The 22676-nt window shown below is 39.7% G+C and overlaps 1 protein-coding gene across 1 annotated transcript; it reads left to right on the top strand.

The window, feature by feature from the left end:
- Positions 1 to 16465: 16465 nt before the first annotated feature.
- Positions 16466 to 21945, top strand: npbwr2b (neuropeptides B/W receptor 2b). The gene is made up of 2 exons (XM_023392894.2): positions 16466 to 16528; positions 17031 to 21945. Exon 2 carries the CDS (start codon positions 18081 to 18083, stop codon positions 19095 to 19097), a length of 1017 nt encoding a protein of 338 aa, XP_023248662.1. The 5' UTR covers positions 16466 to 16528; positions 17031 to 18080; the 3' UTR covers positions 19098 to 21945.
- The last annotated feature ends 731 nt before the right edge of the window (positions 21946 to 22676 follow it).

The following is a 22676-nucleotide window of genomic DNA, read 5'->3' on the forward strand; positions in this document are numbered from 1 at the left end:
GAAACACCTGAAAACTACATGTACTGAACCTAATCTGTACTTGATGCAAACCCATATATATATATATATATATATATATATATATATATATATATATAGGTTTCTGCAATATATATATTTAGCTCTTTATCTAATGCAGATAAAAGGCTGAATACATTGTATATTTAGGCTTTGGGCTTGCATGCGACAGCAGTCCTTATTCATCAGGTGGAGCTTCATGGTACATTAGTCAGGTTAGACTGACTGGCCACCAGGTCAGCTGCCAGGAGCTTTAACGCAAAAATATTGTTTTTAAAAAAAAAATATATATCTTCGCTCCGTTTTCCCTTCCAGTGCTTCAATTCGGCGGAGTGGGACAATTTTACCAGGGGTTGGAACTTGTAAAGTGCTTAAATAAGGCGGATAGCATACCTTGTCTGAGCTTTCAATGTGTTGCAATTATAACATTCGTTCTGTAACTGTCACTAATTCTGCAATATTACAGCCTGCCCATACTCATAACGTTGTGCAGTGTCAGTGTGCACCCACTTGCAGCTGTGTTTTCCTTGCTTCCTCCTCCCAGTGTCAGGCTCAGGACACAAAGGTAGAACCCAAAAGCACGACCAGAGAGGCAGTCAACAATAAGGCAGTTTATTGTTCAAAATCAAAGAATCCAGTGGGGAAAAAAACAGAAATAAAAACCATGTGAGAGCCGTCCCCGGCACCGGACGGCCCAGGAGCCCCAAGGTGCAGCCGGTGGAACTCAGCAATCAGGTCCGGGTCCATGATGTGGGAAGAGGGTACCCAGGAGCGCTCCTCGGGGCCATACCCCTCCCAATCCACAAGGTATTGGAACCCGCAGCGGCGGCGGGACGCCAGGAGCCGCCGAAACCGTGTAGACAGGGAACCAGGGCGCTCTCCTTGGCAGGTTTGACCAGGCTGACATGAAACGCCCGATGCACCCTCATGGCCCTGGGGAGTGTGTGTGTGTGTGTGTGTGTGTGTGTGTGTATGTAATGTCGTGTAGTGTGTTGTTGGAACAAACAAAAAATATACAAGGAAATAAATAATTCAGAAACCACCACCACCACTTCTCCCCGGCGCCTGTTTCAGGTGGTCTCCTACTGAGCTGTCAATATCTGCCTCTGTGGCGCTTGGATTGTACCTTATGACAGCATCTAAATTATTAAGGGAAGAGCATTAAATTTATGAAATGCAAGGATTTCACTGTGCAACTGCTCAGTAATACGGGCAAACTTCATCACAGAGTACAGGGCAGTGTTCCTGAAGGCCCTTTTGTTTTTTTGGCCACCACCCTTCATGTTGAACATGGCCATTGTTTTGTTTGTCAGAAGCCTGTAAATTTGATAAAGCATTGTCATAAAGGAATATCACACAAGACTTCAGTTCAGTCAGACAACTCTGGAATGAGAATTAATCATTTATTGAGCGTAAGCATTGCAAGCTGAAGCACAGCATAGGTATCCTTGCGCATGGCTGCAGCAGGTTTGGCATCAGGCTCTGTCTCGGTTATTCAATCCCTGAATGATCTGCTTTGGCAGAGATTACAGGGAATGAAGCAGACCCCCGCAGGGGATCCTAGAGACAGAGCAGCAAGATGTAAGCAGCAGCAGAAGCATAGCGAGGGATGAGCAGGTAAACTGGGGGGTTTAAGTAACCCGCCCTATCTGGATAAGGAGAGCATGTGACTGATCAGGATGGGCGCAGGTTGAGTCGTCTGCCTGAACTAGCTTCGCATCATTAATGTTCACCTATTGAGAATTGCTCAATATCATTGCATCAATGCAACATCAATTAGACTTCCATAGATTTCAAAATCTCTCTCTCTCTCTCTCTCTCTCTCTGTATGTGTGTGTTATTCATACCTGTCCAATATCTTATTAGTTTTGTCTCGTATATTTTTGCCTCCCACTTTGGCAAGTACTTGAACCTGATTAATGCACAGAATTCCAGCACTGCTCAGGGGTGATTTCTTTTTTTTGATGGTCTGCATAGTGGACCTGATCAAAATCCTCATCTGACCTGGACTAGAATGTGTCTTTTGATAGGTAAATGACCCTTCTCTGGACGCTGACGACAGGTGCCACACACCGATCATACCCGTGCAGTCCATTGTGTCCAATTATGCATTTCAAGAATGCTCTGGCAGGTGCATCGCACCCAAAGGCCTTAATTTTGACCTTGTGCAAGCTACCTTGATGAAGGATACCATTTTGGTGGAGAGCCTTGATTTCCTCAACCAACTCCTGCACATAGTCCTCGACTGTGTTGGGCTTTTTTGTTGCACAAAATAGTGCAACCAGGAATGGTTGTGAATTTTTAATTGATGCCAATGTGGGCCAAAATTGCAATTTTGAAGACTTGAAAAGAGGAACCCCATCTACATTTAAAATTACTTCAATGTCTCCTTTTAAAATTTGGGCTCTGAGTAATGTGTTGCAAGATGCCAGTCTCTAAACCAAAATACACATACTTTCCATTGCCCCTTTCTTCACAAGTAACGGTGCTTGGGGTGGAAAGTAGTGTGCGGGCATCTTTGGGGAGGTGAGACCCATGTTTTCTTAGAACATCCAGAAGTGAATTTTTGAACTTTGGTGTGTTTGTTTGGTCTCTGTGGCCAAATGAGCCAAGTCTTTAGCTAAATTTGGTGCTTCTTCTTCTGAATCAAATTCTGCAGCAACAAGCTGTGTTTCAGAGTCACTAGAATCCGGATACTCAACATATCCAAAGTCAGCCCCATCATCATAAGTAGAGTCCTCTTCTGCAGAAACACCCACATCCTCATCTGTTGGCAAGACAGTATGTGTAGACCCCTCTATTGGAGATGAGTCAGCTAGTGCATGTGCAGAAGTGTCAGAACCCTCATTTGTCGATATGTCAGTTCCCTCATGTGCAAAAGATCCCTCCCGTCCATCATCAGTTGTGTCAGCTGTGGCTAATGCATCAATCTTTTGCCTTTCGTGCCCTCTATTCACGTAAATAATTGGAATCCATTGAGTTCACGTTTGCTTACTGCAATGTAAAATCAAGCCAAGTTAGATGCAATTTGTATTGAGATTAGAGTAAATTCACTTCCAAATTGAGCAAATCACGTGTTAAATCTGTAAAACCTCCCTTTTTTGCTGCGACCCTTCTCGTCAATTCTCAAAACCTGTAAAAACAAGTATTAAAATAAATATGATCAACAAGGAAAGGGTGAATGTAAAACTTTTGATAAATATTGTCATGTAAGTGTAGTATTCAGGGACTGTTTTATGTATGTTTACATGCGCACTTATTTGGGTTTCACATGTTACGCAGGACCGTTATAAAAAGGAGTTTCGGGCGAGAGAGAGTGGGGAGGGGGGTACTTAAGTGTGAGTCAGAGCAGTAGGAAAAGAAAGAGCCTCGACAAGAAGTAATGTTGAGTTGTCAGTTATTCAACAACAGTATATAGTGCATAAATGCAATTTCTGTAATTTCAAGTGGAGACACTCAAGTTCAAGTGTGTTAACTCAAGTGTTTTTACCTGCATACCGTATTTTAGTAAAATGTACTTTAACCCACTGAGGTCTAAAGATTTTTCTGGTATTTTCCTCTTGCCTGGTCTCCTTGTGTACAAATACTTACAAATCCTCAACCCTGTGAGGTACAATCAAGTATTTTACATCATTTCTTTAAAAAAAAAACCTGAGCTTTAAGAATATTCATGCTGTGTTGATGTCATGTGAAAGTGGAAAATGTGATTTGACCAAATACAGAGGGTAAAATAAAGAATGGAAAATGGATTTCACACATATATATATGGTAAACACACAGCTGTTCTTTAAGGTCTGAAAATGGCCTGAATATTAAATTTAAAAGGCTACATCGACAGTCCAATTATGAAATTACATGCAGTAGCAAGCTATCATTAAAAACACACACCTTAAATGGGTTAACCATTCATGTAAAATAATTAAAACTCAGATTTATTGTCGCTTTTACCAAGTGGTTTCATGTTCAGATTCTACGTCCATTGGAGTGGACAGGAAAAATAACATGTAAAGCATTTTAAATCATTTCCTCTTTTTTTTTGTGATTGCTTATGACTTATGAGTGACTTTAGATTAGACATCCACCCTTACAATAGCTTGTGTTTGGAACATAATTGGGTTATGTCTGTGCTCAGAATCTCCATTATCTGGGCTTCAAACGGGTCAGTGAGGAAACCAAGAGTACACAACACTGTGAAAGAACAACAATCTGATATTTGACAGAAAGCGTTTTGGGTTGTTGACACTGAAGACAAAGTGAAAAAGACAAATGCTCTCACACTCACAGACAGAGTGAAATAGGTCAGTATTTATCGCTCCCATAAACTGCCAAACTTGAAGCAGCAGGATGCAACAGACTGAGGCCAGACTCGGAGTGATTTGTAGATAACTCATTTATCTCTGAAGGGCCCATTTCTCCACCCTGCTGCTGCAGTGAATTAAAGGTAGAATGGGATTAACTGTGTTCTCGTCATGTTTGCAAAGCTGAAAGACGATGTTTTTATTTGTCTGACTCAGGGTCAGACAACACACCAGGAACGACAGATCTGTCCTTTTATTATCTATAACTCTCCAGACAGACATTAACATCCATGAGCACAAACACAAAGTGAACACACATATCCTGAGGAGGCTGAATCTGTGCTTCAGAGTGCTAAATGCCTCAAATTTCCATATTCTTCATATCAAAAATTGCAACAGATATATGACAAATTCATTTACTGCACCTGACAGCAATCTTATACACATAAACCACTTTCTTTTCCTTTCTTTGTGGACAGCTGGACCAGACTGGTTAGCGTAATTAGCCCACTGTCATTAGTTGGGTTACCAGGCAACGGGAGAGACAAGGCTAATCACCCTGACAGGCTAGAGGCGAGGAGGGAGTTGGAGCAGATTTGAGGGAGAGAACGAGAAAAGGCATGAGGAGCAGTTATTACGGGATGAACGACGGGGGAGGAGAAGGGTGTTGGTGTTGGAATGAGAAGAAAGATGGAATATGTGAAGAAAAGAGGGAGAGAAAAGAAGAAGAAAAGATAAGAGAAGAAGTTTGTGGGGAGTGAGGAAGCCGAGGACAATTATCATTTCAGCCCTAAGGAGGGAATTCACTATGAAACTGTCCACACACTGGATGATCATGATTATTGAATTTTAAAAAGATGAATGTATGGATGAATGCTCATAATTCATCTGGATCTAAACGTGGTGCTGAACATAGTGTAACAGTTAAATAGGATCCCCCAGAGCTGCACAAGAACATGGACGTTTGCTCTTTAGAGGAGGCAGCTAAATAAATATATATATATATATATATATATATATATATATATATAAAATATTGGACTGCATCAGCTAAAGCAACTGTTTGACAACTGTCTTTTAATGGATTTTGAAAAATTATCGAAAGACAGTCAAACAGTTTGAACAATTCAAGATGATGATCTCAAACAACCTCACCTCTGTGTGCAGATGCTTTCACTCAGTATTGTCCTCTTTTGAACTTTCAACTCTATCTCGACATCATTGCAAATGACCAAAAAACTAAGTGATCTTCAAGGTTTAAATAAACAAGTAAATAAAAAGGAAAAAAAAAAATGCAAATGTCTGTGGGTTTTTTATATTAGTACAGATTTGTAGTAAACATTAATATTTACTTTGTGAATGTTCAGTTAATGCTAAAAAGAACAAATATATCTGCTATGTAAGCCCCCCAGCGCACACACACACACACACACACACACACACACACACACACACACACACACACACACACACACACACACAATTAGTTTTAATAACTGTCTGCTCAGCTGGATGAAACAACAGTCACTCACATGTGAAGAGAATTAAGAGCACCGCCACTCCCACCGGCCTTCAGTTCGACACCTCTGCCATCATCTGTATAATGTGTACAGTTATATTCATATATAAATTAAACATTTAGTTGTCATCACTGTCTGGGTGCTGACCGACACTGACCAGCCTCTTCTGCAAATCCACTTAACTTTTCTATTTAATCAGCTGGTAGCACCAAGCATATGAGGAGATCCAAAATTAGACATCTACAGGTGTCTACATGACTCATGTAGTCATAACAACAACGATGATGAAGTTTATTTTAATAACACTTTTCAAAACCAATGTTTCAAATACACAAGGCAAATAAAAAATATAGGCACCTGCATCTATAACATGCGAGTCATGGGCATCATCAAGTTGGATAAACACTCGAAACTGAAGTTTGTTGCCTTGAAATTTTGAGCTTTCTTGAACTTTTTCCAGTGTAATAATATGGATAATGTTTCCTTATTTTTGTTCAAAGTCTAGCAACTGCAATTTGTACTTTTGTGAATGTGCTGACGTAATATTCAATATATATATATTTTTTATCTCAGGCTTGATTTAGTCAGCAACAGCACCAAAATATTGCTTGATCTGAATGTAACTCAAGAAAAATTAGCCGACATGGAAAAGGGTATTGGCTTTACAAAGATCAGTGTGTCATTTGCATAAGAATGCCATGCGACACCATGTCTGTGTTCGATTCGAAAACATACAGACAATGAGGATCTGCCATCTTTTGTTTTCTCTTTAACGTGATATTTTTCTTTTGTGTGGGTATTGTGGGCAGATCTTTTTAACCTTTGTATAATCATGACAGATCATTGCCTGCAAGGAATAGTGGAGGGCAGTACTGTCACACTACAGAGTACTGGGACACTCTGGGGGGGTAAGGGAGCACAATGCAGAAGAAGTCAGAATCTCTTTTTCTCATCAGTGCCCTTTCCATGACTCTTAAATTAGTTGATTATCTAATATCTTGAATATGAATATATATATATATATATATATATATATATATATATATATATACACACACACACACACACACACACAGATACACTAGATGGATTTTCGAAATTGCTGTTTGTCAACCAAGCACTTTGATGCACGCTATCCTGTGAGATGTGCCACAGTTTGTTTTATCCTGAAGCTGTCAATCATTCTGCCTGAGTGGGCGTCTGTCTCTCTCAGAGATAGATGTTTTTAGACCTTTTTGATCCATCATTATGGAATAAAACTCTTCAGTCGAGCCCGAGGTCTCCATCTCCCTTTCATCAGCAGCTGTTCAGTTTAGCTCCTTGATGGATGAAACTACAGTGAATTCTCAGTAAATTACTTCAGAACGTGAAAAACATGGGTGATGTACAAGTAAAAGAACAGAGGGAAAAAATCTCTTTAAAAAAACTGTCATAACTCAGCGCTATACCGTCTAGAAACATTTAAGAAATACTGATGAGTTTTGAAAGTGACAGCACGTTGTTTGTCCTTATGTACTGTCCATCCCATTCTCGTGAACACGATATGTCAGTAACGCCTTGAGGGAACTTCTTCACATTTGGCACAGATATTCATTAGGACTCAAGGATGAACTGATTAGATTTTGATGGTCAAAGGGCCAGGTCACTGTGACCTCACAAAACATGGTTTGGACCTCTTGAATGTGATATCTCAAGACCACCTTGAGGGGAATTTTTTTTTAGATTTGACACAAACGCTCACTTGGTAGATGAACAATTAGATTTTGGTGGTCAAAGGTCAAGGTCAAGGTGACCTCATATTCTTGCGAATGCAATACATCAGGAACACCCTGTGGAAATTTCATTACAAACAAACACTCACTTTGGTTTCGAGGACAAATTGATTAGAATCTGGCGGTCAAAGGTCGAAAGGTCAAGGTCACTGTGACCTCACAAAACACACGAACTCACAAATTCATACAATTATGACACAATTTAACTCAAATGTCGACAAGGATAAAATTAAGTGATGACATTTTAGATCCAAAAAGGTCAAAAGGTCAATTTTGCTGTGACATCATAATGTTCTGCAAAAACACCTCAATGCTGTAAATCAGGAAGGGGATATTGTGACCATATTTCCTGCAACTTGGCTGGTTGGCAGAGACATACAATTCTAATTCTAGTATGATTTAGTTTTATAACTTTTATGTTTAAAAAAAATGGCTGTAGGTATAAAATGATTGTCAGCTGGCGCCATTTTTTTTTTCATCCATTTTTCTCATGCAAACATACTGGCACGAGTAGTTAGGATGACCAGCTAATAAAGCACACTGTACACGTGACTGTTGACAGAACACAACATGCTTTCAGTGAATTCATGTCCCATCTCTGTTTCTGTCTTCTTTCATTTATTACAGACGTCAAACTTGCCAGTGTGTCCCTCCTTTCTTTTATTGCAGATTGACTATTTTTATATTGTAAGTTTTATCAAATTAGATGTAACACATTTCATGTTGTTTTTGGTCTTTTTCAGTTGTTTAATTTTTTAGTTGTTTTAATAAGTAAATAAATATCGTAATCTTGGGGAAATTCTCTCTCCGTCCATCATTTACTGTCACCTGTATCATTACAAAGGACCTTGGGACTTGTGTAGGGTTTGCATGCGGCCCCCACTGACCTTTACTATACATGATAGGTTCACAATTTTCCCACAATTCCCAAGAATCTCAGAGCTGTTCATCAGACAACAAAAAACATATTCAAACAGGTTAACTTGGGAAGGAAACGATGAGCATTTTCTGACATTTTACAGACTAGACATTATTCAATATTATGACAAACACGACATACGAGGGAGGGGAAAACAACAGGGAAAAGGGCAAGAAATGAAGTTTGAAATAAAAGGGGTCAGCGGAGGCTCATGTGGTACACCTGGTGCAGGTGGGTTTACAGGAACACAGGGGAGTGGACCTAAATGCAGACGCCAGAGGTAGGCGTTACGTAGTTCAGTGATTTATTAAACAAAGTCAAACAAAAGGCTTATGAGAATGTGAGGCAGACAGGAGTCCAAAACACAGGGAAAGCAGGCAGGAACAGGAAACCAGAGGATCGAAGCACTCAGCAACAAACAGCCGAGCATCACACAGGAACAGGGGCCGCTTTCACAAAGATAGAAAAAAAAGAAAAAGAAGAAATTGATTTGAAAAGAAAAAAACCTCTTTTCCTTTCACTTGTGCTTTTAATAAAAATGTTAGCAAATTATGAGCCATATTTTCCAGTTTTTTGTTGTTGGGTGCAACTGCAGTTGATTGTTACCTAGGTAACATTGGTCTTAGGCCCAAGTTAGCCTGGGGGTAAGGTGTCCAATGTTTTTGGCTTAAAATGAGTCTTTATTTTTGTGAAACCATCTTAATTGCATTAGACCAAACAAAATTAAGACTGGATCAACACTACAGACCAGTCTGACCCCACAACACAACTTTCTGGCAAATGAAGAGGGGAATGACATCAAGGGTAGGCCTATATATACAATGAGGACTAATTAACTGATGAAACACAGGTGGGAAAGAAAACTGGCTGGAAAAAAGGCAGAAAGTAAAACAAAACTGAACCCATTAGCTGAGAGATTTCAGAAGATAGTAATGAGGAAAACGCATTAATATATGATGACATATACAGAATGTGGTGTGATATACGGCTCAGTGGTCAGCTCTTCATTGCAGGACGCTCTCTCTCTTTCTGTGTTCAGATTGTGTTTCCTCTCATGGTCCAAAGAGCTGCATATCAGGTGACCTGGAAAATGTGAGGTGCTGGTATGTGAGAGTGTGTGTGTGTCTGTCTGTATTAGCTTTGTGACTTATGACCTGCTGGTAATGTAACCTCATGATGCTCCTGTCCAAAGCAATCTCTGGGCAGGAAAAGTGGATTAGAGAATAGATGGATGGATGGATGGATCTGTGTTCTACCCTGCAATACAAGTATAATGCTGCTCCTTTATTTCCCTGTTCTTCTACATGTCTATTGAGCATGCTGACCTTTTTGTGTGAAACCCATTTAGTTTCTTCTTCTTTTTTTTTTTTTTACATCATTACTACACAGAATAAGCACATTATCAATGAGTCCATTGTATACACACTACACTGAGTCTTTTGATGCTAGTCACTTTCAACAACATCAAAGAGTAACATCAAAAAGCTGGAGGTGTCATGTGTAACCAGTTCATGCGGTCAATGTCAATTAACTTGAGAATCAATACCATAAGCAATAAACAGGTGGAGTTCAGTTTAGTTCTGACCTGAAAATGACTGGTGTGAGGTGGAAGACAGTAGTACACACAGTCAAGAGAAAGTTAAGAGAAAAATGGTAGAAACAGAAAGTTCGTAACAGTTAAGTAATAATGGAGGCAAAGCAGTCCAGAGAGACGAAGCAAAATTGGAATCAGGCATGTACAAAGAAAAGGTTTGGAATAATAAGGTGAGTACACATAGATGAATTGGCAAAGAGCAAAGGCTGGTGAGCTGGTATATGCACTGACGGACTAATGAGATGATGAGGGCAGCCGCTGGTCAAGTGAGATGTGACAGGGTCTGGAACAAGAGGAGAACGGGTACTGAAAGAACATGAGAACAGAATGAAAAAGGTAGACATGAATAATGTGGAAGTCGGTGTCTTCCCAACTCTGCGCTTTTCTGCAACAGAGAAAAGTCAAAGATTTTCATGGAGAGCTGGCAAGCTGCATGTGCAATATTACACAATACATGCAAGATGTGACATTATTAAACCCATTGTAAAATAATGTAAAGTTATGGGGCACATAAGGTAATTTCACACAGTTGAGTCAAATCACCCAGGCAACAATTACGGTTAGGTACGGGACTGGGTTGCTGCCAATTTTATTGACCATGTAAATGGTGTAATTCTTTGCCTTTTTATGCATATTTAATTTTGGCAACTAGTTATTTAACTAGTTATATTTAAACATAAAACCCACTCATAAAATTGAGGCTATTTACTGTCTTTTGATTCTCACCCTTGTCTAACCACAGAAAGGAAAGGAGGGTAAGGGAGGTCTTTTTGCAGCAAGGCAGCATAGAATATATAAAAACAAACACATAGAAAAAAAGAAAAATTAGACATTTGAAGACACTAAAAGAATCACTGTCACTGATTAAAAAGGAGAAGTGTGATTTTGTCTGAAGTCAAGGAATCATTGTTTCAATACCATTTATTCCAAATTCTATTTTTGCTGATTCATAGACTGATAGACGTAGATTGGTAAACAATGTATTTATTTGAATTTATTTATTAGGTGATGTTTTTTCCTACTGAGGAACTTATTCTGGTTTTTCGAATGGGAATCCAAAAGAAATGTAACTACAGTGTCTGTCTGTAACCTCAGCTGTGTTCTTCATCTCATACCACTCATGACCACATGGCTGAATGTGAACATCTGTCCTGCTGTCATTCTGTTATTGCTAAGCTTTCAAAGTATGATGATCTACTGGCTGTTAGATCCAACTACCAGGCAACACATTGATGTCTCCTGGACTATTGATGTTGGTTTGTTTGAAATGAACTCTATAAGCGTTTAGAAACCATGTCCTCAACTGTCTTTTTGTGTTCATCCAATAATCAGCAGCTGGTTTCATTGGCTTTCACTAGGAAGTCATTGTTTTACTAGGCTTTTAGTGGCCATTTATTGGTTTATTGGCCTTTAACTGGTCTTGTAGGTATTTTATAATGAATTTTTCTCATCACTGGAGTAGGAGGAGGAGGAGGAGGAGGAGGAAGAGGAGGAAGAAGCTGTGACTATATCTTCTCCTGCCAATGTAAGCATAGCCTATTGGAGCCTGTGTTATGCTCACTGGCCCAACCCTGGGCTCTCCCCAGCAAGGAGAGGGAGGCGGGGGGGGATAGTTTGCTTTTAAGTTGATCAGACGAAGCAGGTCAGTTTATTATACGACCGTTGAAGTGAAGTCCATCCATCAGCTGTTGTTGACAGAGCTTTTAAGACTGATACCGACACCTTTTAGTGCTTGAATTGTCAACACATAAAACACATATTTCACTTTGGCTGAGGGACTTTCACACGTGTTCTTCCACCAGCGACAGTTCATAAGTGTTCAGCCATAAATTTCTGCAGCTCTACAGACCTGGGGTCAGCACTCACTCAATACAAACACATTCTTAAAGTAGACCCTTAAATCAAAGCAAAACCCTTCTGTAAACCTGACTCTGCTGGATGTGTTCTGGAGTCTCTGGACTCTCCTTGTGTCTAAGCGCCGGAGCTCTGGTTTCCTCCCACACTCCAAAGACATTCAGGTTAGATTAAATGGAAAGTTATAATTGCTTGTTGGTCTGGTCTGAATGTGTTTGTACACTGTCTGCTCCCACACACTCCTGCACCCCTGTGACCCTGAGCAGATTGAATAGGGGATATAAAATGGTTGGACACTTTGTGAGTCCAAACATAACATGAAATGTCTACCAACAGTAAAACATCAAAAGGCAGAAATCACAACACTAAATGCTCAGATCATGTGAAGCAAGTTGTAAAGAGATAAACATACAGTATTATTTATCATGAATGGCTGTCATTTGATTTTATTTCTTTCATTTCTTGTTAACGTGTATCTTTAGTTGTCTTTCTTTCCTAGAAGCGTATGTTTTGTTATGTAATGTATATGCATATTTATCTCTCTCCCACTGAGCGAACGGTCCCCTTGTCTCCCTCCATATTGACAGTGTCCTCGTCTGCCTCCCAGTGCCTAACTCTATGTGGATGGTGCCTTTTCCTCTTGTACCTCTGTGTGAATAGTGTCACTGAGTTTTTTCATTGCAGTCTATCCTCTGTCTATGTATTTGTGGTAGAAAGAATGTGGAAGCATGTTGCTCAGATCCTATCTTTTTTTAGTATCTGGAAGCCGCCCAAAATCCTCCCAGATCCATATTTTTCAGATTTGTTTCTAGTTTTTAAACCTAGCATCGTCATACTGAGTTGTCATATTTTAAATTTTACTATCGTTGTTTGTGTCTACTCTGTACACGTCATGTATTGCATGGCTGTCCATCCTGGAAAAGGGATCCATCATTTGTTGCTCTTCCTGATGTTTCTTCCTTTTTCCTTCATGTATCAGGGGTCAAGGGATAGAGAGTGCTGTATGTTGTACAGGAATACCATAATGCATTTCTGCTTGTTTATGTAAAATCTTTACGACCTCTAGAATAAATTTGCATAAATACAGCTGATGGAGCCACAAATTAATGATTTATTAACATTTGTTATTTACATGTGCCCATTCCCCTGCATATGTGCAACTAGTGCTTGTGGTGGCACATATGCATATGATCTTGAATTGTTGTTGTTTAGTCTAATGTTGTTGTGTATTGTTCAACATGCCATTGCATCAATGTCACACAGACCAATTGCTGCCGCACAAAATTGATTAAATGGATTCTGACCAGGTCAGCTGGTTTTTATTGATTATTACACAACTTTGCTGGAAATAATTCCTCCAAGACACGGTACCTTTGTAAATGTCACTGAATGCAAATGTCATGTCTTTTTTATCTGCCTGCCAGAACAGCAGTTCATTTAAAACTTGGCTTGACATCAGAATTTATTTTAGAAATAAGTTTCACGTGTAAACAACGCTGATGTTTTAGCGTTCAGCACTTCACACCGGAGGAGGTGCTCAGTGCATCACAGCTGAAGAATGCGTCTGCTGGATGTGAATGTGTAGAAGTGTAAAAGAAAAATTAAACTGTGTGTTGTATTTTTAGATATGACTCCCTGGATAAATAAATGGTTTATGATTTACTGTAATTCCCAGAATGCCTATTGCCGGGAACTCTCCTACTGCTGTGTTGACACTGTTACCTTTTTCAGTGTTCTTCCTTGCCCTGGCAATATAGTCAGACATAATAAACTTCTCCCTTGTTACCTATGAGGAAAGTTTGCTTTGCTCTCACCAGCCGAGCACTTAAGTTTCAGTGAGTGCATGTCTTTATAATTACTTACAACCATACGAGACTGACAACTTTCTCCTGCAAAATATGTTCAATTCATACTCTTTTTCATTCACAAAATGTAGCTTTTCTGGCAAATCTAATGCCACCTGGATTGATCTTTTCAACAGTGCAAAATTGCTATAAAATGAAGCATGCAAGTTCAGTGTCACAAACCAGTCCCAATTCAGGGTCCACTCTCGAGCTTCTTCTGGAGTTTTCAGTATAAATGTTCAAATTTGGCTTAATTAATGTTTTCATATGTTAATAGTAAACCATGTGACTCATAATGTAGAAAGACTCTGCAGCTCAGGATCTTTTTAAGTTTTTATAGGTCTTTTTCATTATTTCATTTTATTTCATTTTTTTGCATATTCACTGTTCAGTTCTGTCTCAGAGCTCTCAGCAACCTTTTTTCCAGAATCAGCTTTTTTTCAAATACACCCACTCGTTGGTAGACAAACTTGGAGAAATGAAGTTTCCAATATTGAAATAATAATTAGTGGATATTTACATTGGTTTAAACCAAGCAGTTATCTTGGTCTCTTTATGCAAACAGTTTTTTAAGTTGTGTCTCCATCCCATTTTAGTGAACGTGATATCTCAGTAATACCTTGACAAAATCTCTTCAAATTTGGAATTCAAAACTTGTTAAGAATGTATCTTTGTGCTCATGCATAAAGCCACTGTAATAATAATTCTAAAGCAGATGATACAGAATATCATTCCAATAATGGAACATCAAGGTTATTCCTAACCTTTAAGTCAACACATACAAAGAGTGCTGGATTGCTACAGAGCTACTGGGCTCGCATGTCAATAGATCCATCTCCCTGATGAGGAAGTAAACTCCATCTGCTGATGAACACCGTTTGATAAGATTGAAAGCCTTAGAGAAAGATAGTAAGAAGACCTTGAGTTCTTATTGTTTTCTTAAACGATGAGAAATTAAATATTAAGATTTCAAGAGTCACTTTCATACACACTCAATGTGTGCACTCAGTGCCCAGAGTGCTTTGGCTCATTATGAGAAAGATATCATTGTGAGACAGGAAGCATCTTGTATAAATCTTTAGGTTTAAATTGCTTACAGTGATTCACAGCAGACACACACACACACACACACACACACACACACACACACACACAGCTGGACAATTTAAAATATGACAAGATTCCCCTCAGACACTCACACAAAGAGACAAAAACAGGAATTGAGTGAAATGTGAGAAAACGAGAGATGTGAGAACACAAGGAGGTGGGCGTTCAGCTCAAAGTGGACAGAAAAATCAATCCCATGATTCCTCATTTTCAGGTTGTCTTCTGCTGCAAAGAAAAATGAAAGAGGAGAGAAAAGAGTTGGAAACAAAAGAAAGAGAAAAGCAGCCTGATGGTCCAGAAAGGAAGGCATTTGCTGTGTGGCAGAAGGTCTGCCGCAGTCTACCAGACGCTGTTGCTCTTTATAGTGTAAAACAGTCACAAAGTCTAAAACTTTCTTGACGTCTTGTAGTTGTGCCTTAGACTGTCTCCAGCATGTCACACAGGAAGTTTTGAAAGTTTTTCATTTTCACAGAAGAAGCGTCTCAATTTGTCAAGTTTCAAGTGTGCGATACACAGACAGCAGCTGGAAGGTAGAAAACTCTTTGAAGTGGCTCTCCACCGATTTTACACATGGAGTTCAGATTACTCATCACGAGTCCTACTCAGCCAGTGATAACAATAATGTCATCTGTGGCTCTGGAGGGAGCTGATAATGATGTAATTGTGATGTCATCAGGGTTATCTTGGCTTAGGGCTTGAGAATGAGGCCTGCGTTATAAACTGGTGGTGTAGGTTTTAGTTCATTTAGAAGCGGCGGAGTTGCATTGTGGGAACTGTAGGATCCCCTGTTTTCGGAGCGCAACACAGGGACTAAGAGTCTAGATATGTCTCTTATGACTCCCTCAAGTGCAATACTAAAACACTAAGCGCCTCTTTAATTTGAAAGAATACATTACATTAAATATGGTAGGTTATAGTATTTCAAAAGGCATGAATTATTACTTAATTTTGCATTCACTGATTTTTTTTTTTCTTTGGCCACTTGGCAGCAGCACAACCAGCTGGAAACACAACACTGAGTCTGGTGAATATATTATAGTAGCCGACAGCTGCACATTTCTGGTCCAGCAGATACAGCAACATTATCATTCACAGAGTCATAGTCATGTTTTTGGCCCCCAGATGAATTTGTCACCAGCTCCTGAAGGAAATGATATATTTCGTTTTTCTGTTTGGTTGTTGCTACCGTTTTCTGTTATAGCTGGACAGATGTGCATTGAGTGTACTCAGTTATAAAATACAAAAAGGACATGTTGGTAAAATAAAGGCAGAAAATAATATGAAAAGAAAATCAGGTGTAGAAAAAGAATAAAGATAAGATAAGATAAAGAGACATCAGACAGTTCAGTAAGTATATGCAGCCTTTTAACATGAGGAGGACTATTTGAAAGAGGGTCTGTTCCACCGGGCAGCACGAGCCTCGCGGATCACAGGATTGACATGGGGATCTCGGAGTGACGTCAGCCGGTGGAGCTGCTTTCCAGGAGAGAGAGAGAGAGAGATAGAGAGAGAGAGAGAGAGAGAAGCAGAGGCTGGAGAGCAGCGCATCTTCCACAGAGGTGAGACCGGAGGAGAGTGACTTTATCGGGGACGCATAGGAGGGTAAACTCGCCTGATCTCACTTTATACTCTTTCATATTTTTAATTTTATTTTTATTGAAAAAACGTTTTGATTTGTTATCGACTGATTTATACAGTAAGTCTAACCTTAGCATGTATCTGATCGTAGATCATATATGATTATTCCACGAGGTTAAGAGAACAATGTTGGTTAACATAAGGTTTTTAAAAAAATACTACTACACACTTGTTCTTTAACTTTTGTCTCACGTATCTTATTATTGCACATGGATTTGGAAATAAACCAATAAATCAATTAATTTACTTTAACAGGACATTTTGACACGTGGCTGCATCAGGTTAATTTATTAAGGTGTATTCATCAGTCTGACCCAGTTGGTCCTGTTTGGACTTTTGTCTTTATTGATACAAGGCTGTTGTTGTACAACCCGCCGCCTGCTGTCTATTGACGTTCACGCACTCTGTCTCCACTGATGTTTAAAATGTGTGCAAGGCGACTAATTGACATCTCTCTGTTGTCCAGATTTCGTGATGCGCCACTCGTGCGTAAAGCCATCGCACCGTCTCCAGAGCGCGCAGGAAGCGCGGAGAGGAGACACCACTACCCGAAATCTTAAATAACCATCATAAATATTTTCTTGGACACGCGTGTAAAAACTACATTTAAGTCTTTGGCGTCGAGGAGCAAGAGAATCAGAGAGAGGGAGGATATCTTGTTTGAGGACGAACCTAACATCGACAGAGAGGATGTGATTTTCACGCCGACTTCAAAGATGAAAAGTGAAGGAATGAACCCCAGTGGAGATAAAGTGTCAAATATTTTTAAAGACCTGCAAATGGAAAATCAATCCTGAAAAAAACCAACAGTGGACCGCTCATTTGACGAGCATGAAACAAGCTTTTCCACATCAAGGACACTAAACATATCCTGAGATCTTCTCCTGAGGCAATCCCTGTGACAGGATCATCATTAATGCATATGATTTCCTTACATCATTCTGTATCTGTCTGTACAGTGAGTGGGGGAGGTAAGACTGCATGGGCACAGTTTGTTTAATACTTAAAAAGGTCCACCTTTATATATAAGCTCAGAAACTGAAACAACAGTGAAGATACTGATGTTACATTACATTTACTCATGTGGCGGATGCTTTTATCCAAAGCAGCTAAAGGAGGGACATCAAGGAGATCTGAAGAAGGTGAGAAGGTGACAGCAGCTCTAGTTATATTAAGTAGATGTAGTGCTTAGTACTTATGCCAAGGACCTCATATTGGGAACTGATGCTCTAAATACTGATCTCTGTTGTTTGCTTGTCCCTGAAGCTGAGCTCCTCCTCAGTGAAGGGTAATCCCAGTTTAACTTCATCTTTTTGTTTCCTGAACGGTGCACAGACAATGTTTTAGGCTCACTGACCGATGACCATTGTTTGAGAAGTTGTCTAAAAAGGAAGACAAAGACTCAAATGTTCCTCTAGAAACGTAACTGATCATTTCTTTAGAATTCATGGACTTTTATCTCAAAATGCTCACAGACTCTTAATTTGACAAGTTCGGTTTCATTTTCTCCTCAAACATGGAGAATGTGTCCCTCCCCGGCGGTGAACCGCCAGTCTGCAACGACTCTGTGGACTTCTACTCCCTCACGTTGGGGAACCGCACTGACCTGAACTGCACACCTCCCTCTGAGTTTTACTTCTACGCTGACCTTTACGTCATTTTGCCTGTCATCTACTCTGTCATCTGCGCGGTGGGACTGACGGGCAACACGGCTGTCATCTATGTGATCCTCAAAGCCCCGAAGATGAAAACAGTCACCAATATGTTCATCCTGAACTTGGCCATTGCGGACGATTTGTTCACTCTGGTGTTGCCTATCAACATAGCTGAACACTTGTTGCACTACTGGCCTTTCGGCGAGGTTTTGTGCAAAGTCATCCTCAGCATAGACCACTACAACATCTTCTCCAGTATCTATTTTCTGACAGTTATGAGCATTGACCGTTACTTGGTCGTGCTGGCCACAGTGAGGTCCAAGCGCATGCCTTACCGCACCTACCGAGCAGCCAAAATCATCTCATTATGTGTCTGGATCCTTGTTATCCTCATCGTTATGCCTTTTACTGTTTTCGCCGGCGTCTTTGTCAACCCAAACGATGGGAGGAAGAGCTGCGTGCTCAGCTTCCCCAGCCCTGAAAGTTTGTGGTTCAAGGCAAGCCGGATCTACACGCTCATCATGGGCTTCGCCATCCCGGTCTCCACCATCTGCATCTTATACACAATGATGCTTTACAAGCTGAGGAACATGAGGCTCAACAGCAACGCCAAGGCGCTGGATAAGGCCAAGAAGAAAGTCACCATCATGGTGTTCATCGTCTTGGCTGTCTGCTTGTTCTGCTGGACCCCATTCCACCTCAGCACCATCGTGGCTCTGACGACGGACCTTAGGACCACGCCGCTGCTGATTGGGATCTCCTACTTCATAACCAGCCTGAGCTACGCCAACTCCTGCCTCAACCCGTTCCTCTACGCCTTCCTGGATGACAGCTTCAGGAAAGCCTTCAAGAAGATGTTGGAATGTAGACCGGCCTGAATGAGCGACAGTACGACAAATAAAACCAGAGCACGGACTGTGAGCTGAAAAACTGACTTAACTTTAGATTCAAATCTGGATTTTCAATGTTATATGATGCAGATTTGATTGTTTCGGTTGTTAAAGCTGCACTAGGCAACTGTACACATGATAGCAACAGGTAGCTAAAATAAAGCTATCTTCAAAGTTCTAGCTATAAGCTCTACATAACCTTCTTAAATCCGGCTATAAATGCTTTTATTCTGCAGTAAACCAAAAGGCGAGAGATGAAACACATCAGAACAGAAACTTCATCAACACAGAGGTCTGTTTTGCTGTCACACTTGAATTTAAATTGTCACTTCCTGTCAGCGGAGTAGATCTCCTGCTAGCAAAAGTCAATCTGACCAAGCAGAGGTAAATTGAAGCTGCTCATTTATTGGAGGCAGGAAGTTTTTTCTTTGTCACAGCTGGACAACAATTTGCCTAATGCAGCTTTTTATGGCTCTGAGAGAAAAGGGACTATTGTGAGTTGTCAGAAACAACGATAGGGAACTTACAATAGGGAACTAGAACGGCTGACATAAGGGACAACGATGACATTAAAAAAACAAAAAGATGGTTATAAATTTCAGCAGCACTGCCCATCATCATTATGTCTGAAGAACTGGCTATTAAATCTGGTTGTTTTACAGATTAAGACCGCAATTAATTAACATGTCAATGTTCAAATGAAGGTAATACATGCAACTATGAGGCAGCGAGACAGGATGGGTCATTGCAAACACCGGTGACCTTCACTGGAATCTGACAGAACTGAGAAGACAGAGGAACAGTATGAGGGCTGAACATCTGCCATGTGGAGGAAATGCAGGTCTACACTGATTTGCATGCTGTCAATCAAATCCGCATCATGAGAATAGTCAGGGTTGGAGGGCAACAGGATGCATGTCAGGGGATTACAGGTGTTTCTAATGCTTAACAATGAACGAATTACAACCAAACACTGGAGGGAAAAAAAGCTGGTAAGATTACATAAGAAATATGTGTGTGGTCATGTATGCAAACACTTAATCTGCCTTTAAAACATGTTGTGTTTTGAACAGAGTCGCACCAGATGATGCACTCTGTGGATTACCTGACATATTCGAGTTCTGATTTTCAGGTAAACAAAAAAGGTCACAGAGATATTTTTGCAAACACTGAGAAAGTTTGAAGCAGAGACTCTTTAAATGATGGCATGTTTGGATGAAGAATGACATCCTGGTGCACATCACTTTTCCAGAATGTCTTTGTACCACATAAGAAATGGAAAAAAGAACCTTACCAACCCTGACAACAGTACTGTAGGCCTGATATGAGACAGGCATGGGACAGGAGGGCTATGTAAAATGTAATATGTGTGTCTTACTCTCATTATTACTGATATTATTATTATTATTATTATTATTATATATTTTTTGTGAGCTTTTGTCACCCCCTGTTGGCGACAGGGCAGATTTACCTGAAAATGCAGCCAGAGCCATTCACCGTCTTTGACTGAGGGAAGTTACCTGTGACATTTACACGTATAAAGACTATTTAATGATAATTAACCCTTTTTAACTTCCTGGATATTCAGGATCTTTTGGTCCCTCACTTATGTACTCACCTCAAATTCATTGTCAGCTGAAATATTTTTAAGAACATCTACAATCCAATGATATTTCACAGTCGCACAGTTCATATAATCATGAAGACATCGAACACATGATGCATTTGAGGCTTCACTGCGTGTAATCACAGAATCAATCACAATCTTATGTTATATTAAAAAGAAAAAAAAAAAAAAACTTGCAAAGATAACTATTTTTTAATGTCCTCTCTAAGAATTTAATGGTAATGATTTGGTAAGAAGAAAACTAAATTTGGTAGATTTGTAAGACTTTGGTGTTTTGACTTCTTCCTGAAAGCAGAACACAAAACAACGTCATGCTCAAATTTGCAAAAGGAGTTAGAAATAACCTTTAAATACTGGGGTGGTGAGACCTCTGAGGGATTAAACAGGGTTCTGGACGAGCAAAGTTTGAGAATACTGGTCCACGAATTATGTTAGGAGACTGTAAAACAACATTATTAGACTCATTTATCCAGAATTTAACTGATATAACTGGCTATATTTGGTATCTTTGAGATTTAAAAATAAAGTTCTGAAGCCTGACCGAAAAAAAACATGAGTTTGTAAAGAAGGTTCAACAGTCCAGTCAAGTTCAAGAGGTTAAAGAAAAATGTCATCTTTTGCACATATTCATCTTCTGTTGCAAGCGTGTCTTCAGTGTTGTATGTAGTGTTGGATATTACAGTGTAACAAAACACAGGATATGCCATTGAATGTTTTTGACACAATGTTCTTTAAAATGTTGCCAATTATGACACACAATGCAAATGTTCATCCTTTGTTGATAAAATGAGGAAACACTTCCTGTTATAGATGACATCAGCTTGCATCAGTGATTTTAGCTTCAGCTTCTACAAAGGCTTCGTGTGTATGGCTCTGACTGCAACAACAGACACTCTTCTAAATGTCCTGCTGTAAATAGTTCAACTCTTTTGCCATTTAACTGTACAGGGGAATGTATAGTCATGGCAATGTATAGTCAAATATGCTTCATAATTAAAACTTGTGTCATGCAAATGAGAAATGGTGATAAATTTGAGTTGATGATAATGAATCATTGTCTTTTATTCAGCACTGTAATATAATTAAGAATCATGACATTAGTTAAATGATGAATACAAGTTTATTTTCCCACACATATTCATGTATTTTTGATATTTTAGAATCAAAGTTGCTTTATTTGACAGATACAATAAATGTGCAGAAATCTTTTTTCATGTTTCCCTTCTAGATTTTTACAGCGCTGATGCACATTGCAAAAAAACATCACATGCAAGTGAAAGTGTGTTATTGTTCTTATCAGTATCATCAGTGGTTCGGGTTTGTGTCAGGGTCGATGGAGAGGTTCTTTACATGGTCAGCTACATCAGCTGTCAGCTAAAGAGCAGCACGATGGATTAGTGGTTAGAGCATCTTGTCAGCAAAAGGTCACAGATTTAATCTCAACAACAGCCTGTTGTGTCCATGATGTACTGCTGAGCTGTCCACTGGCTGTAAATGCACCGGGGAGCACACACTGAGTGGCTGGTAATAATAATAATAATAATAATAATAACCTGTGTTTGTACAGCATCAGTATTACTGCAAAGGTGATATGGACACACCCTAAAAGTGTTTTAGTGAGGTGTTGGGTCACCATGAGCCACCACAGCTTCAGTCTGTCCACACACAGACATATGAACACCTGCCAGAGAACTCAAAACCACCTCTGTGTTAGTTCCTGCGACAGTTGGTATCTCCAGGTCCAGAATATACTGACATTATGTCATTATGCTGAAATCACACACACACAATCAAAACAATAGAATAAAGTAATCTAATCTCTGCATTAATCTGTATTTTCTTATCGAAATTGATTCAGATGTCAATTAATGTAAACTAGAATTTCCGCCTCTCAGTTGTAAGCCTCAACCACTTAGACTAGTTTCAAGTTACATCATGTT

Source organism: Seriola lalandi, unplaced genomic scaffold (assembly GCF_002814215.2).
Source record: "Seriola lalandi dorsalis isolate HSWRI2012SDOR001 ecotype SW California unplaced genomic scaffold, Sedor1 jcf7180002054927, whole genome shotgun sequence".
Classification (NCBI taxonomy): Eukaryota; Metazoa; Chordata; class Actinopteri; order Carangiformes; family Carangidae; genus Seriola; species Seriola lalandi.